The 17,015-nt window shown below is 32.7% G+C and overlaps 1 protein-coding gene across 3 annotated transcripts in view; it reads right to left on the reverse strand.

Moving 5' to 3' along the window:
- Positions 1-17,015, reverse strand: part of LOC126879186 (zinc finger protein OZF-like) — a 67,765-nt gene that overhangs the window by 22,305 nt on the left and 28,445 nt on the right. Inside the window, exon 3 of one of the 3 annotated variants that reach the window (XM_050642237.1) lies at positions 6,535-10,161. The exons of the other annotated variants lie outside the window; for them this stretch is intronic. Within the exon in view, the coding sequence (XP_050498194.1) occupies positions 9,101-10,161 (1,061 nt within the window). The 3' untranslated portion in view covers positions 6,535-9,100. Of the gene's footprint in view, positions 1-6,534; positions 10,162-17,015 lie in introns of those variants that run through there. 3 annotated transcript variants of the gene reach the window in all.

The raw sequence follows: 17,015 nt of genomic DNA on the forward strand, positions 1-17,015 counted from the left end.
TGATTTTTGGCATTCTTGTATAAAATTTATTTTTTTAACATGTTCCACCAACTCTAGATAAAAATAAACTTCATATTCGGATTCAGCGACCTCGAAAACATAAAAATAGACCAAAATTTATCATTCACCTTAAATTTGATTTTCGTGGTTAGCATAACGGTTAATGCCGCTCGTCTAGTATATAGATAGAAAAGAATTATTTTTCTACGAGAATTCGAGAATCTGGTAAAGTTTGGAGCGCTGTAAAACCTAGATAATAAATAAAATTAAACAACTTTATAGTGAAAATTGTTTATTGAAAAATCCTCTACAAAATCGCTATAATGTTATTTTATTGTGAAATGAACGTAAAAAAAGTTATAACCTCCAAAAGGAAATTTCTTACAAAATTTTCTCTTATTTTTGTTTATAACTTTTTTGTTGGTCACTTTACGATAAAAAGTAATAGATATAAAATTGTAGAAAATTTAATTTTCTTCATTTTATGTAAAATTAAATTTTCTGTAGGGTAGCTAGTTTACGAGATACAGCGCGAAAGCCCTTTGCACCTCTTTTTCCAAGATGGCGGCCGGGGGACAATGGCCTCAACCCCAAAAACTTGAACTTAAGCTTCTACTGAACCCCCCTACACATTAAAAAAATAAAATTGACTCCTCTAAGAAATCCACACTAAATGTAACATTTCAATGGACTAAAGCATCTAACCGTAAATGTGTTTTGCACTCATGATGTAAAAAGCAGTATGTACGTTTCAAAATATTTTAGAAACCGGTATGTTAATCCTATTACAAAGACGTTTGTATTTAAGTAGTATGGTTAAAATTTCAGAGATAAACATAACGAACAGCAGGACGTATAATAATTAAAAGTTCGATATATTATTTATTAATTTCTACCTGAGCCGAAAACGTTAACACATAATTCAAATACAAAAATGACTTTGTAATAAACTTAATATTTCCAGTTTTCTAAAATGATTTGTTATATACTATAAGTCTCATATTTACCTATAGACCAGGGCGGATCTGCTTTGAGGTGGCATTCGGATTTTTGCAGATAAAGTTAGGTGACAACTTCAGTAATTATTATAATTGACTTATGCTCCTTCCCAAATATGCCCGGAACATTAATAAAAAAATTAAAATATTTAAAAATTTCGAAAAACGTCGATTTTTTCTACTTTAATTGCTTATAACTTTAAAATAATTTATTTTGGAACAAAGTCGTAGCGAAATAAAATAAAGATAATTGAATTTTGTATGATATACGACTGGTTTAAAATGTCCTAAATTATTACCCTTTGTGCAAAATAGCAATAAATACAAAATAAGGGGACAAAAAAGCCTGTTCTTAATCAATGTATTTCAACCACTTTGGTTGCACTGAGAACTTTCGTAATTAGCTTAGAAAGTTCTTACAACATACCATAGGCGTAACCAGGGGGGGTTTTGGGGGTTATAACCCCCCCCCCATTGGGATGTACTTTGAGCTCTATAAGCTTAACACCATAGCCCTCAGAGACCTTCCAGTAGTTGTAACCCCCCCCTTTCAGGTAGTTGTAGCCCCCCTTAGGATCATCCTGGTTACGCCTATGCAACATACTAAAACCGTCCACCCAATTTCATTAAAATCGACTTGATAGATTTTGCATAATAATTTTGCAATCTAAATTTTTTAAAAAAAGTTCAAATTTTTTAAAATCTTTCTGAACAAAAAGTATACCATTTAGAAGTTTGCTATTTTTTTACATATAAAGAGGCGCTCTACTTATCTACTTCACTTTACAGAATTAAAAAATCGGATTATTTAAGCGGCTTCAGCACTGTTTTAAAGTTATAAACAATTTTTTGGCTTATAAACAAATACAGTGAGGACGTTTGAGTTGGAATAAATTCATTTTCTCGAGAATGGGCGGCTCTGGAGATAAATCCCGAAACAGGTCGATGTTTATTTTTAAATTATAATTTTCTGGCATATATATCATAATTACTAGTGACGTCATCCATCTGGGTGTGATGACGTAATCGATGATTTTTTTAAATGAGAATAGGGGTCGTGTGACAGCTCATTCGAAAGGTTATTCAATTAACTATTCACTAATATAAACATTCACATTAATTATTTATATAGGGTGCCCAAAAAAATTGTTTTTAATTAAATTAATTGAGACAAAAAGAAGAATGTATATAATTTGTTTAATTCGAAATACATTTTACTGTTGTCCTAAAACAGGAAAAAAATGTTAAATTGATGAATAACTATTGTTTTTCGCTTAAATTCAATATTAAAGTTGCCACCCACCAGCCTCTTTATGTTTATTTTTCAAATTAACATTTTTTTCTGTTTTCTCACTGCAGTAAAATGTATTTTACATTAAATAAATTACCTACATTCTTCTTTTGGTGTCAATTAATTTAATTAAAAAAAAATTTTTTGGACACCCTATTGGTATATAAATTATGTTAATGTTTATATCAGTGAATACAAAATTGAATAGCCTTTCGAATGAGCTATCACAAGGCCCCTATTCTCATTTAAAAAAATCATCGATTACGGATTACGTCATCACGCTTAGATGGATGACGTCACTAGCATGATCTATGTATATACCAAAAAATTAGAATTTAAAAATAAAAATCGACCTGTTTCGGGATTTATCTCCAGAGACACCCATTCCCGAGGAAATGAATTTATTCCAACTTAAACGTCCTGACTGTATTTGTTTATAAGTTAAAAAATTGTTTATAACTTTAACAACAGTGCTGAGGCCGCTTAAATAATCCGATTTTAATTCTGTAAAGTGTATTAGATAGGTAGAGAGTTGTCACCTCACCTTATTTGCAAAAATCCGAATGCCACCTCGCACATCCAAAAATATAAGTTTTTTTACAGATCCGCCCTGGTCTACTATACCAGAACATACAATCCCAGTATTGGGTCTAGGACGTTTCATCGCCGCCGTTTCGATGCCGCTAGTTCATCGCCGGCCGTTTCGATGCCACCGGTTCATCGCCAGTCAGTTAATCGCTAACTGATATATTTCCTAATTTTCGACCAATTTTCGACAGTTACATTTATAATTTATTTTTAGTATTAATTAGGAATTGTAGGAAATGCGAGATATGACCATTCCCGTTGCCATACTTAATCTTTTAATAGACTTTTAAACTTTTATAATATAAAATATAATTTAACACTACAAATTTAATACTGTTTAGTATCAAATTTAGGGGAAGTAGAAATAGAACAGTAAATTAATATAATATTTTTTATCTATTTATTTGTCATAAGTTTTGAACTGAATTTAACGTCGTGTCGTGTCATCTCCCATAATACAAGATCAACTGACTAACTGGCGATGAAACGGCCGGCGATGAAACGGACGGCGATGAAATGGACTGGCGATGAACCGGCGGCATCGAAACGGCGGCGATGAAACGTCCCATTCCGCCCAGTATTACCCGCTTAGAAAGGTATCCATGTGGTACACAGATAAAGGCCTTAAGTACTGCTCCTAAAGAAAAGTGAACATTTACCAACGAGACGAAGGACACAGAAGAAACACGTGATTCAGACTGCTATAACAATTTAGAGAACTGATTCTTACCGGCATGCGGCAGTGTAAAGAGTCGGATTATTCGTCAATGACCTACCATGAGACAACAAAAAAGTAAAACGTCACTAAGGGCCGGTTGTTCGAACGCTAATCAACAATGATCATTATTAAATATTTAATTACTGTCACCAAAACTGTCAATGTCAACTTTGTTTGGGTTGCTGAAAACATAATTAATTACAATTATGAGATTTATTATTAATTATGTTAATAATTATTGTTATATTAATTGATTATAGTCTCAGAATTGTAATTAATTATGTTTTGACAACCCAAACAAAGTTGACATTGACAGTAATTAATTATTTGATAATGATAATTGTTGATTAGCGTTCGAACAACCTGCCCTTAAAGACTTAATCGAAATCGATCGTTTTAGAACTACATATTTAATTTTCAATGTACAAAGAGATAGTGGGCGATTTCTCTTATTAAGACTATCAGGAATTAGGTAGGTAAAAAAACGCCAATAAAAAATAACAATATAGTTTAGTGCGACGTTTTGAACCATATGATACAAGTATGATTGTAATTTACAAAAAAATTACAGGGTATTAGTAAATAAGTATCACACACTTTAAGAGGTAATTCTACATGAAAAAATAATAACAGTTTTCTCGATAAACGTATGTCCGCAAATTCTTCGTTTCCGAGTTGTACGGGGTATTGACATTTTTATTTCAAACTGCCAATTTATTTATTGCTCTAAGACCGGATGAGCTGTGAAATAGAAATTTGGTGGATTTTAAGAGGTAGTTATTGCGCATTTTTTGACATACAACTACGAATTTTATATTCATCATTGGCGCGCATACGGGTAATCATCTGAATTTTTTAAAGAAAAAAATAGTACGCTACTTAGATATGTCGAATTAAAAATCATTTTTGAATTTCACGTTTAATTTGTGATAAAAACCTCTCATCTTATTTTCATATGGTGCACCGTTCTTATAAAAAAAACATCTTGGCGCGTATTTTCAACGAAAACTTTTCGTTTATAAATTTGCAAAAGTCTGTGTGTTATTGCGTTGCCGCTCCTGCAATACTTAGAGCAGGTGTATCGATGGATTCTTATGTAGTTTTACCTTCTGAATCCAAATCTGAAAACGGCATTTCGATATATCTAACCGTCTTCGAGATAATCGACCTCAAAGTCTAAAATGTGACGTCACAATCCGGTTATCTCCTACAGACGCACTAAACGTCAGCTCAAATGGTTGATTAGGAAGTAGGCTACTTTTTTTTTAAATCTCGATTTGCCAAGCATAGGTTATTTACATTTGAGTTTGACACTTCGTGAATGTCAAACTAAATTTTAAATTAAGTATTAATAAAACATCAATGACATTTATTGATAGTGAATTTAATTATTATATAAAATAAATAAAATGTTCAAAAATACAATTTGAGTATAAATATTTTAAAAGCAATAATTTATTAACAGTTTTAAAAAGGTTTATACCAGTATAAATACGGCCTCCCCTTTATGATAAAAGGGCTGTTCCATTTGCTATAAAATTAAAATATTATGTATACCTAGTCGTTCCCTAAACTCGACACAACTGGCTAGTGATTGTAGAAGGTAATTTTTTGTTTTTTGAGAATTTTGCCGAAATTGACAAAATTACTAATTATTTAGTAATAATTATTAACTATTTAGAAATTATTTTTTTGTCGAATTGGCAAAATTATTGACTAAAATCACTAGCCAGTATTGTGTCTGTGTACATCCTTCTAATGGAAAAAAATATTTGAAGATTTTTCTCAAATTATGTATACCAAGAACATTTTCATTTATAACTTTTATTTTTAATTTGACAAATAAAAGTTATTCTTCATAAAAAGCTCTTCTTGTTCTAAGATTTATGATGCAACCGTGTCTCAAAAGTAGGGGAACGGTCGAATATTCTAAACATCGGATGGCAAAAACTGAAAAATACGTGTTCAATCATTTTCAAAAATCTATCCAATGACACCAAACACCAACTCCCACTACACCCCCTGGAGGTGGGGTGGGGGGTGACTTTAAAATCTTAAATGGAAACCCCTAGTTTTTCTTGCAGATTTGCATTCGTTACGTAAAAGGAAGCAACTTTTTTCGAACTGTGGATAGATGGCGCTATAATTGGGAAAAACGATTTATCCTGATACCAAAGGTAAATTATAGAAACAGTCTAATATCTCGAGAAATACACTTCCAAAATAAAAAACCAAAAAACAGGTTTTTAATATTTTTCGAAAACCTATCGATAAACACTAAACATGACCCTCCAACCCACCCCCTGGAGGTGGGGTGGGGGGTAACTTTAAAATCTTAAATAGTGCCCCCACTTTTTAGTGCAGATTCGAATTCGTCATGAAAAATTAAGTAACATTTATTTGAAACATTTTTTAAAAATGCTAATAGATGGCGCTAATAAATCGTATTTTTCCAATTAAAGCGCCATTTATCAACAATTCTAAAAAATGTTTCGAATAAATGTTGCTTAGTTTTTCATAACAAATCCGAATCTGTAATAAAAAGTGGAGGTTGCTATTTAATATTTTAAAGTTACCCCCCACCCCACCTCCAGGGGGGTGGGTTGGAGGGTCATGTTTAGTTTTATTCGATAGGTTTTCGAAAATTATTAAAAAAATTTGTTTGGTTTCTCATTTGGAAGTGTATTTCTCGAGATATTAGACCGTTTCTATAATTTACCCATGGTATCAGGATAAATCGTTTTTTCCAATTATAGCGCCATCTATCCACAGTTCGAAAAAATGTCTTGAATAAAAGTTGCTTACTTTTACGTAACGAATCCAAATCTGCAAGAAAATCTAGGGGTTTCCATTTGAGATTTTAAAGTTACCCCCCACCCCACCTCCAGGGGCTGTAGTGGAGGTTGGTGTTTGGTGTCATTGGATAGATTTTTGAAAATGATTGAACACGTATTTTTCAGTTTTTCGATCCGATGTTCAGTTCGCCAAATATTCGACCGTTCCACTACTTTTGGGACACCTTGTATAAAATTTTATTTTATACGAGGTATATAAAACATAGGAATTTCGATCAAGAGTAAACTACCTTTATAGTTCATAACATTTAAATTAGAATGATATAATTGCACATTAAAACATAATTATTAATTCTAAACTACTTTTCATAATAGAAATTTTCCATATTATGAATTAAAATACGTAAATATACAAAGTTTTCGTTATGGCACTGCTCGCATTTTCAGCTTGTTTGTTTCTTATTTTTATTATTTCGTTTTATTTTATTATTTCGTTTCTTTCCATGTAATGAGTGGACGACACGTTATGAGAGGTGATAAATCTGTGTTGCTACAAACGATAATGCAGGGAAAAATACAGGGAAAACGGGGTATTGGAAGAAGACGCATCTCCTTGCTCAAAAATCTGAGAAAGTGGTATAATTGCAGTTCCATTGATTTGTTCAGAGCTGCAATCTCAAAAGTGAAAATAGCTGTGATGATTACCAACCTCCTTAGAGGAGACGGTACCTAAAAAGGAAGAAGACCATATAATCGAACAGGTAATGGATTGTAGATACTTGGATGTGGAAATATCTAGCGACAGGCTTCTGTGGCAAGAAACAAAACAGCAGGCAACGAAAGCAGCAAGAATATCTGGTTTCCTGAGGGATATAATCTGGCGGAATAAATATATGAGCACCGAAAGCAAAGAGCGCATTTATAAGACATATGTTATGCCTCCTCTACACATCAACAGACGCGTCTGCCGATGTATCATCACGAGCTGACCACACATCTGTAGGTACACATCTGTAAATCGTTCAGTCTGTGTTAATTCTCGGGTGACGCAATATCTACTTTGAATTAACTGCGAAAACTAATGCGTCGTAGAGGTCAGAGATGAGATGTGTGGAGAGGCATCGGGCGTTCGCACCTTTGATCTGTGCTAGGAAAACCGACAAAAATCGGATATTTCACAGACGCATCCGCCGACGTGATATATAAACAACAAACGATCAAATTACCCCATCTACACATCTGCGGATGCATACGCAGATGCCGTCCGCGGACGCGTACTTTATTTTTTACAGTATTGAAAATTGTTATTAAGAAAAGTTGTTTGGAATCAAGAACTATATGCAACTACATTCTTCTAATAAAAAAAAAGTTTTGAATTTTTTTTTTAATTATTAAATATGTATATAACCAACATTACTATATTCAGTTATTTCAATTAAAATAACTCTTTTCAACTCAGAAAAAAGTCTAAAACCTAAAATACAACCACCTTATATCAAATTTTATCAATTTTATAGGGGTATGTCAAACAATATGAATTTCGCTAAAGAGTAAAATACCTTTATTTTCACAATATCGAAAATTGTTATTATGAAAAGCTGTTTAGAATTAAAAATTATGTTTTAATATGTAATTACATCCTTCTAATTGAAATATTCTGAACTATAAAGTTGCTTTACTTTTGATCTAAATTTATCTTTTTTGACATCCCTCGTATAAAATTGATAAAATTTGATATAAGATGGTTGTATTTTAGGTTTTAGACCATGCAGAACTTTTTATTAAGAATCACTTTCTTTCATAAAATTAATAATAACAGGCGGGCTGAAAAGTTCGTAGGCTAACATAGAAAGACATTTTTTTTGATAAAATTTGATTTTATTATTCAATATAGTTACCTTCGAGGGTGATACAACGATTATGGCGGTCATACAACTTTTCAATACCATTTTTATAATACAATTTGTCTTTAGCCTCAAAATAAGCCTCAGTTTTGGCGATTAATTTTTACGGTAACAGATACAACTTACAGGGACATACTGTATAACATTTCTCTTGTAAGGTTTATGCAGCGTATATTGCTAAATGGTTTTTCAAATTTTCTGGTTTATTTCCGTGCAAAATTTTATAGTATGCTGTTTCAAATTGCTTGGTAGAGTAAACCCTTTTTCACAATAATTGAGGGGATTAGATGCTAAGGGATACAAGTGACAAAATATTGTAAACTGAGTTAAGTGCACAAAATAATACATACTAGATAGTACTAAAAATTTAGAGGCAAAGAGATACAGGTGAAGTAAACTGGAGGCGACATATCGCAGGTTCTGGTTTGACTACTTACAAAATATTTAAAAAGAGTGCGGCAAACAGGTATAACTACACTTGTATTCCGTTGCTTGTATGGTATTGGATATCAAAAAGTGACAGAGTATTAAGTGGCAAAGAGAAACAAGTGCAAAATTTGAAGCAAAGCGGTACAAGTGCGAACGTTTTTTAAAAATTTCAAACATTTTGAATGAAAAAAAACACAAACTTTACAAAAGCTTTTACAATTAGATAAATAAAATGTATAAAATAAATTCAAAATAAGTCCATAAGTGATTAATTCGTTATAGAATTTACTATACAAATTTAACTTTGACTTCGTTTTTCTCAACTAAACCATTTTATCACTTGTACCTCTTAGCATCTAATCCCCTCAATTGTGTTTTTAACCAGTGTGCAATTTCAAATGTGTTGTCAAATTACTTGCTGAAGTAAACTGCTTACAACAAATTTCACAATTAAAAATCTTTTCTCCAGAGTGTATCCTTAAATGCTTTTTCAAACTTCTATCATGACTAAATAGTTTAGAACAAATCTGACACTTGTAAGGTTTTTCTGCAGTGTGTATTACCAAATGCCTTTTCAAATCTCCAGATTCACTAAATAGCTTAAAACAAATTCCACACTTATGCAGTTTTTCTCCAGTGTGTACTCTCAAATGCCTTTTTAAACTTCCATCTCGACTAAACTGTTTCAAACAAATTTCACACTTGTAAGGTTTTACCCCAGTGTGCGTTTTGTTATGTTCTTTCAACTGACCTATTTGAGTAAACTGCTTAAAACAAATTTCACACTTATAAGGTTTTTCTCCAGTGTGCATTCTCAAATGAATTTTCAAACTTCCTTCTTGACTAAATTGCTTAAAACAAAGTTCACACTTATAAGGCTTTTCTCCAGTGTGCATTCTCAAATGAATTTTCAAACTTCCTTCTTGACTAAATTGCTTAAAACAAATTTTACACTTATAAGGCTTTTCTCCAGTGTGTATCCTTAAATGCTTTTTCAAACACATATTTTCACTAAATTGCTTAGAACAAATTTCACACTTATGAGGTCTTTCTCCAGTGTGTATTTTCAGATGTACTTTCAAAACACTTGCTCTGACAAACTGCTTAAAACAAATTTCACACTGATAAGGCTTTTCTCCAGTGTGCACTCTCAAATGAAGTTTCAAGCTACCTTTTGATTTAAACGGCTTAGAACAAATTTCACACCTGTAATGCGTTCCTCCAGTGTGTATTATCAAATGACTGCCAGCTTCACTAAATTGCTTAAAACAAATTTCACACATGTAAGACTTTTCGCCAGTGTGCACTTTTAAATGTCTTTTTAAATACCTCGATACCGTAAAATCCTTTAAACATGTTTCACATTTGTACGATTTTGGTCTGGTGTATGCGGCCAAAGATTTTTCAGATTTAGTTTTAACCACACCTTGAAGAGAACCTAAAATTAAAACCAACTAATAATAAAACTTGCATAATTGACCATACCAATAACAAAACTAAGACATGAAAGTTCATAGGAAACAAGGGATTTTCTAGGACATCGAAATTGCTAAATTGATAATTTACAGCAATGTTCTTAGATCAAAACGGACAAATGTACCAAAATAGTTAAATGTACAATAGTCAACCGTTACCAGGATATCAACCAACATCACTTCAAATGATACAACAAACAGCACAACATACATGCAAATCGGTGGAAACGAACCCAACATAAACCAAAACATTGTGCAAACAACGTTGTTACCACAACAACAGCTACAAGCTTCAAATGAATGGCAAAGAGTAACCTATCAGAAAAGAATACGCAGTCCCGATGATATCCAAAAGAACTCAAAACAAACCAAATTGGATGACTACTGGTTAGGAATAAACAAACAAACAAACAAATATATATTTGAACATTTACCAAAAGAACAAGAAGAACATGAACGTGAAGCTAAAAACGGCCAAAAAGAACCAAAACCTCCACCAATTTATATAGACGGTGTAGCTGACATAAATCCATTAATATCACTTCTAGAAGAGATCGTTAAAGAGGAGTATCTCATCAAAACGGTTGAACAAGAGAAAGTCAGAGTACAACCTAAAGTAGGTGAAGCCTACACTCAAATTATAAAAGCCTTGGAAGAAAAACAAACTCAGTTCTACACGTATATGCCGAAAACTGATAAAACCTACAGAGTCGTGTTAAAAAATCTGTATCATTCCACTGACATGGAAAATATCAAAACAATTTTAATGGCATTAGGACAAGAAGCTGTAAATATACACAACGTTCTCCAAAGTCGTACAAAAAAATCTTTACCACTATTTTTTGTGGACTTGAAACCCAAGGACAACAATAAACCATTTATGAAATAAAAGAGCTTATGAACTGCAGTGTTATAATTGAACCGCCTCGCAAGAAACGGATAATACCTCAGTGCACGAGATGCCAACAATACGGGCACACAAAAAACTTCTGCCAGCGAAATCATAAGTGTGTGAATCCTGGATCTGGCATCCTGGACTATTGTATAAAATAAAAAAAGGTTTACCTCACAACCTCTATCCATTATTAAAATCATACATAACTAACAGATTTTTCTTAGTAAAACAGCAGTCTGAATATACTAACATCTACCACATAGAATCTGGAGTACCACAGACCACAGGGTAGTACCTTGGGCCCAATATTATATTTATTGTACTAGTAATGTTGAAAAAGTAACTATTCCTTACAAAGTATTCGTTACTTACGAATACCGAAAGTAACGATTACTATACAGAGAAGCAAATCGTTACTTTGATTACTTTGATTACTTCGTTACTTCGTACCAATCGTATCAGAGTGAGTACCTATTTTGAGTATTGTATCTACTCGGTTAATATCGGAGTCGGACCGGTATTCCACGAGTGTCAGTACAGTTAACTAAAATTTTATCTATGAAGGGCGAAGACTATGAAAAGTTTTACAGGATTACAGGGCAATGAGAAGTAGCTGAAACAGAGGAAGGTATATCATTTAACAAAGCATGCACCCAGAAACAGATGTCTATACGATTTGTCGAGGTAGATAATTCACAGAATTTCACAGATGCTAGTTCCTTTGAAAATAAAACTGCAACACATTAGAGTTTAATAATAAATACACACTATTCTTATTAGGCCTAGAAAAAAAAATAGCTTACATTGACCGGAAAATATGTAGAAATGATAATATTTCTAGACCAGAGGTCGGCAACATTTTTAATGTAAAGAGTGAAATACTAGATTAAAAATTCATGGCGGGCGCCAACTATTTTTTGACCTAACAAATATATTACACTCCTGGTCAAAAAAACCTGGACACCTTAAAAATGGGTCATTTTTGATGTCTCGAATCTCATAAACCTGTTGTCCTATTTTAGTGATTTTTTTAATATGCTATAGCCTTATTCTCTAAGAATATGGATGTAGTAATAGTGTTGCTGAACATGTAAATGTCATTGTATACCGGGTGTAACAATAATACTTTGTTTTTTTCCTGAAAGTTCGTAACACCCTGTGGAATATTCTAGCATTTAAAAAATATTGAAATTAAAACTCAGTTGTAGCCCTAGCCTCTCTTAACATTCTGCTTTTTGACTCATTCACTTATGTTGGATAATGAAAAAGTTAGGTACTTTGACAAAGCCACGTTCTTCTTCAATATATTGTGTTTCTAAATAAGTGCGACAAACTTTAAGGGTTAATTCTGCATGAAAAAATAATGACAGTTTGCTTTATAAACATATGTCCGCAAATGCGTCGTTTCCGAGATACGGGATGTTGAATTTTTTCTTACAAACAGATGATTTATTTACTGCTCTAAAACCGGTTAAGATGTGCAAATGAAATTTGGTAGGTTTTAAGAGGTAGTTATTTCACATTTTTTGACATACAACTAAAAATTTTATATTCGCTATTGGCGTGCATACAGGTAATATGACCCGTATGCACGCCAATGGTGAATATAAAATACATAATTGTAAAAACCCACCAAATTTCACTTGCATATCTCAACCGGTTTTAGAGCAATAAATAAATCGTCAGTGTGTAAGAAAAAATTGAACACCCGGTATCTCGGAAACGAAGCATTTGCAGACATATGTTTATAAATTAAACGGTCATTATTTTTTCATGCAGAATTACCCCTTTAATTTTGTTGCACTTATTTAGAAACACCCTGTATTGATGAAGAACGTGGCTACTTGTCAAAGTACCTAACTTTTTCATTATCCAACATAAGTGAATGAGTCAAAAAGCAGAAAGAATGTTAAGAAAGCCTAATACTACAATTTAGTTTTAATTTCAATATTTTATATATGCTATAATATTCCACAGGGTGTTCCGAACTTTAAGGAAAAAACACAGTATGATTGTTACACCCGGTATACAATGACATTTACATGTTCAGCAACACTATTACTACATCCAGATTCTTAGAGAATAAGGCTATAACATATTAAAAAAATCACTAAAATCGGACAACAGCTTTATGAGATTCGAGACATCAAAAATGACCCATTTTTAAGGTGTCCAGGTGTGTAATATAAACGTATAAAAAATACAGTAGGAAAAATGAAAGAATACCCATGAACGAACATATAAAACACGCTGTATTTTCCTGTCACCGTGTCACACAAAAAATTGGCCAGCGCAAGTACATGTAATAATTATTGTTACATGTAGTCACACTGGACAATTTTCTTTGTGACACGGTGACAGGAAAATACAGCGTGTTTTATAAGTTCATTCATGGGTATTCTTTCATTTTTCCGACTGTATACGTTTTGAATTTATTGTCTAAATTAACAATAGTTTAAGGGCGCATTAAAATCTATTAAAGGGCGCAGTGGCGCCCGCGGGCGCCGCGTTGCCGCCCTCTGTTCTAGACTATGATCATCAACTTTAATTTTACATGTAGGTATGGCATTATTTTTATTAGACCAGGGCATTTAACACTAAAAACACAGGAATAAATCTATTTTTAAATATAGCAGGTACATAGAGACTTTTTGCATTGTATTTAGGATCAGGATGACGTCTGGAAAAAAGTCTACAATAGAAAAATACGTGGAAATGCATTATTGCATTTTAAACTGTATAAAACGCACCGAAAAATGCATAAATATGTTAAAATCAGCCTTTTAAGGGCCAGATTTTTTATTTCGGGGTATTTGAGGTCACTGAACACGAATATGCAATCAGAACCGACCTCCGAGGCACCTGGGTGCGCAGGGTTACTGCTAAGGTACGTCATCTAGAGTTTCGAAGGTTTGTTTTGGCACTTAATTGATGCAAACAGATTACTTGAGATTACTGATATTGTGGAGCAGCAATTTTTTTTTATGGCATAGACTTGGGTGTCATTTAGCCAGTCACAACTTTTTTTGTTTTCTGTTCATACATAAGGAAGGCAATGAGGTCCTTAGAGTTCCATAGCAAACTCTTCTACAGCTCTCTACTCAGTTCAAAAGCTGGCCGCTATGGACTGTCCAAGTTGCTCACCACATTTTCCATTATGTATCTTCTTCTTCTTCTTTTTTCATATGTACATAATATACCAAATTATCAGGATTAATAAGTTTGGAGGTTAATTTTAGTTTCACAGATAAATTTCATTAAACAATCATATACATATGTTCTTGCTGTTCAGAGACAATAGATAGGATACATTGAAAGGTGGAAAAACATTACATTTTATTAAATCTTGGATTAAATTATATGTGCATGGAATATATTTTGCGCACTCAAAGAAAGTATGATTTAAGTCACCAACCTTCTGACATTCTGTACAAAGATTTGAATCAAAAACTTTAATTCTTGCTAGATGTAGAGGGAAACATGCATGTCCAAACTTGATTCTAATTAATGGAGCAGCAATGACAGAACAATTGCATATCATTTAATTTCTATCCATTAAATAGATCGGTGAAGGTCGTTATATCGGATCTTATACTTATATGAAATACTGAGAAATACGATTCTCGATATGATTACCGGTACTCAAATACAAAAGTAATCATAGTAATCAAAGTAACGAATACTTTAAATGATTACTTTATACAAAAGTAACGATTTGTAACGAATACTCGAAAGTAACTATAATCAACATCACTATATTGTACACGGCAGACATTCCCACTACAGAACAAACAACAGTATCAACATTTGCTGATGATACAGCAATACTAGCCTCCCATCACAATCCTGCAGGAGCTACAAGAAACCTACAAACAAACCTGAACAAAATAGGAGTATGGCTAAAAAAGTGGAAAATAAAAGCGAATGAATCCAAATCAATACACGTAACTTTCACGGTGAAAAGAGATCAGTGTCCACCAGTGAAACTAAATAACAGCCAATTAGTACAAGCTGATAGTGTGAAATACTTAGTCGTGCACCTAGACAAACGCCTCACATGGCGGACACATATATTCAACAAGCGAAAACAACTAGGACTTAGACTGCAGCAATTATACTGGATTATCGGCAGGAAATCTAAACTGACCCTTCAAAACAAAATACTTGTATATACGTCAATTCTAAAACCAATCTGGACATATGGAATCCAGCTATGGGGCACAGCGTCACATTCAAACTTAGAAATACTTCAAAGGTCCCAAAATAAGGTTTTAAGATAATAGTCAATGCCCTCTGGTATGTGCCAAATACAGCAATTGAAAAATACTTCTCCACCTCCACCATCAAAAGTGAAATAAAACGACACAGTGAAAAATATCGGGATAGAGTGAATAAGCATGTGAACCCCCTCGCGAGTGATCTAGTTAACACCATAGGTGAAGTGCGCCGCTTAAAAAAATTTAAACCAACGGACCTGATAAGCAGGTTTAACTAAGTGTACTCGGAATATCAAACAAATAACGGTTTTAAATAAATAGGTTAATTATGTAAAGGAAATAATTCACTGGAAATATTTCCTACATGTCCAATGTAAATATCCGAGCATTTACTTATTGTCCTTTAATATTATATATGATATGTGACAGATTGTAAATATACTGGGAGTAAATAAAAAATAAAGAAAGTTTTAACCACACCTTGAAGAAAACCTAAAATTAAAACCAAATAATAATAAAACTTTGCATAATTGACCATACCAATAACAAAACTAAGACATGAAAGTTCATAGGAAACAAGGGTTTTTCTAGGACATCGAAATTGCTAAATTGATAATTCACAAGCATAGATAAAATAAAAAAAAAACAAAAGAGCAAGAAACAAAATCAAAAGAATTTCGTATGTTTCGATTATAGAAGATATGCAAAATATTCTGCTGCATATACACTAAGCGCCAAAATTAACGCACCACCTTAAAAATGGGACATTTTTATTGTCTCATATTTCCTAAACTAGTTGTCCGATTTTAGAGATTTTTTAAATATGTTATAGCTTTATTCTTCAAGAATATCGATGTAATAATATTGTTGCTAAACAGATAAGTGTCATTGTATACCGGGTGTAACCATGATAGTGTGTTTTTTCCTCAAAGTTTGGAACACCCTGTGGAATATTCTAGCGTATATAAAATATTCAAATTACAACTCAACTGTAACCTTAGGCTATCTTAACATTTTGCTTTTTGATTCACTCGCTTATGTTGGATAATAAAAAAGTTAGGTACTTTAATAACTAGCAACTTTAATAACTAGTTCTTCATCAATACAGGGTGTTTCTAAATAAGTACGACAAACTTTAAGGGGTAATTTTGCATGAAAAAATAATGACCGTTTGCTTTATAAACATACGTCCGCAAATGCTTCGTTTCCGAGATACGGGATGTTGAATTTTTTCTTACAAACTGACGATTTATTTATTGCTATAAAACCGGTTGAGATATGCAAATGATATTTGGCAGGTTTTAAGAGGTAGTTATTGCGCATTTTTTGGCATACAATTTAGAATTTTATATTCACCATTGGCGTGCATACGGGTAATATGACCGGGTAATATGACGCGTATGCACGCCAATGGTGAATATAAAATTCTTAATATTACGTCAAAAAATACGTAATAACTACCTCTTAAAACCTACCAAATTTCATATGCATATCTCAACCGGTTTTATAGCAATAAATAAATCGTCAGTTTGTAAGAAAAAATTCAACATCCCATATCTCGGAAACGAAGCATTTGCGGACATATGTTTATAAAGCAAATGGTCTTTATTTTTTATGCAGAATTACCCTTTAAAGTTTGTCTCACTTATTTAGAAACACCCTGTATTGATGAAGAAAGTTGCTAGTTGTTAAAGTACCTAACTTT

This window comes from Diabrotica virgifera, chromosome 1 (assembly GCF_917563875.1).
Source record: "Diabrotica virgifera virgifera chromosome 1, PGI_DIABVI_V3a".
Taxonomy (NCBI): Eukaryota; Metazoa; Arthropoda; class Insecta; order Coleoptera; family Chrysomelidae; genus Diabrotica; species Diabrotica virgifera.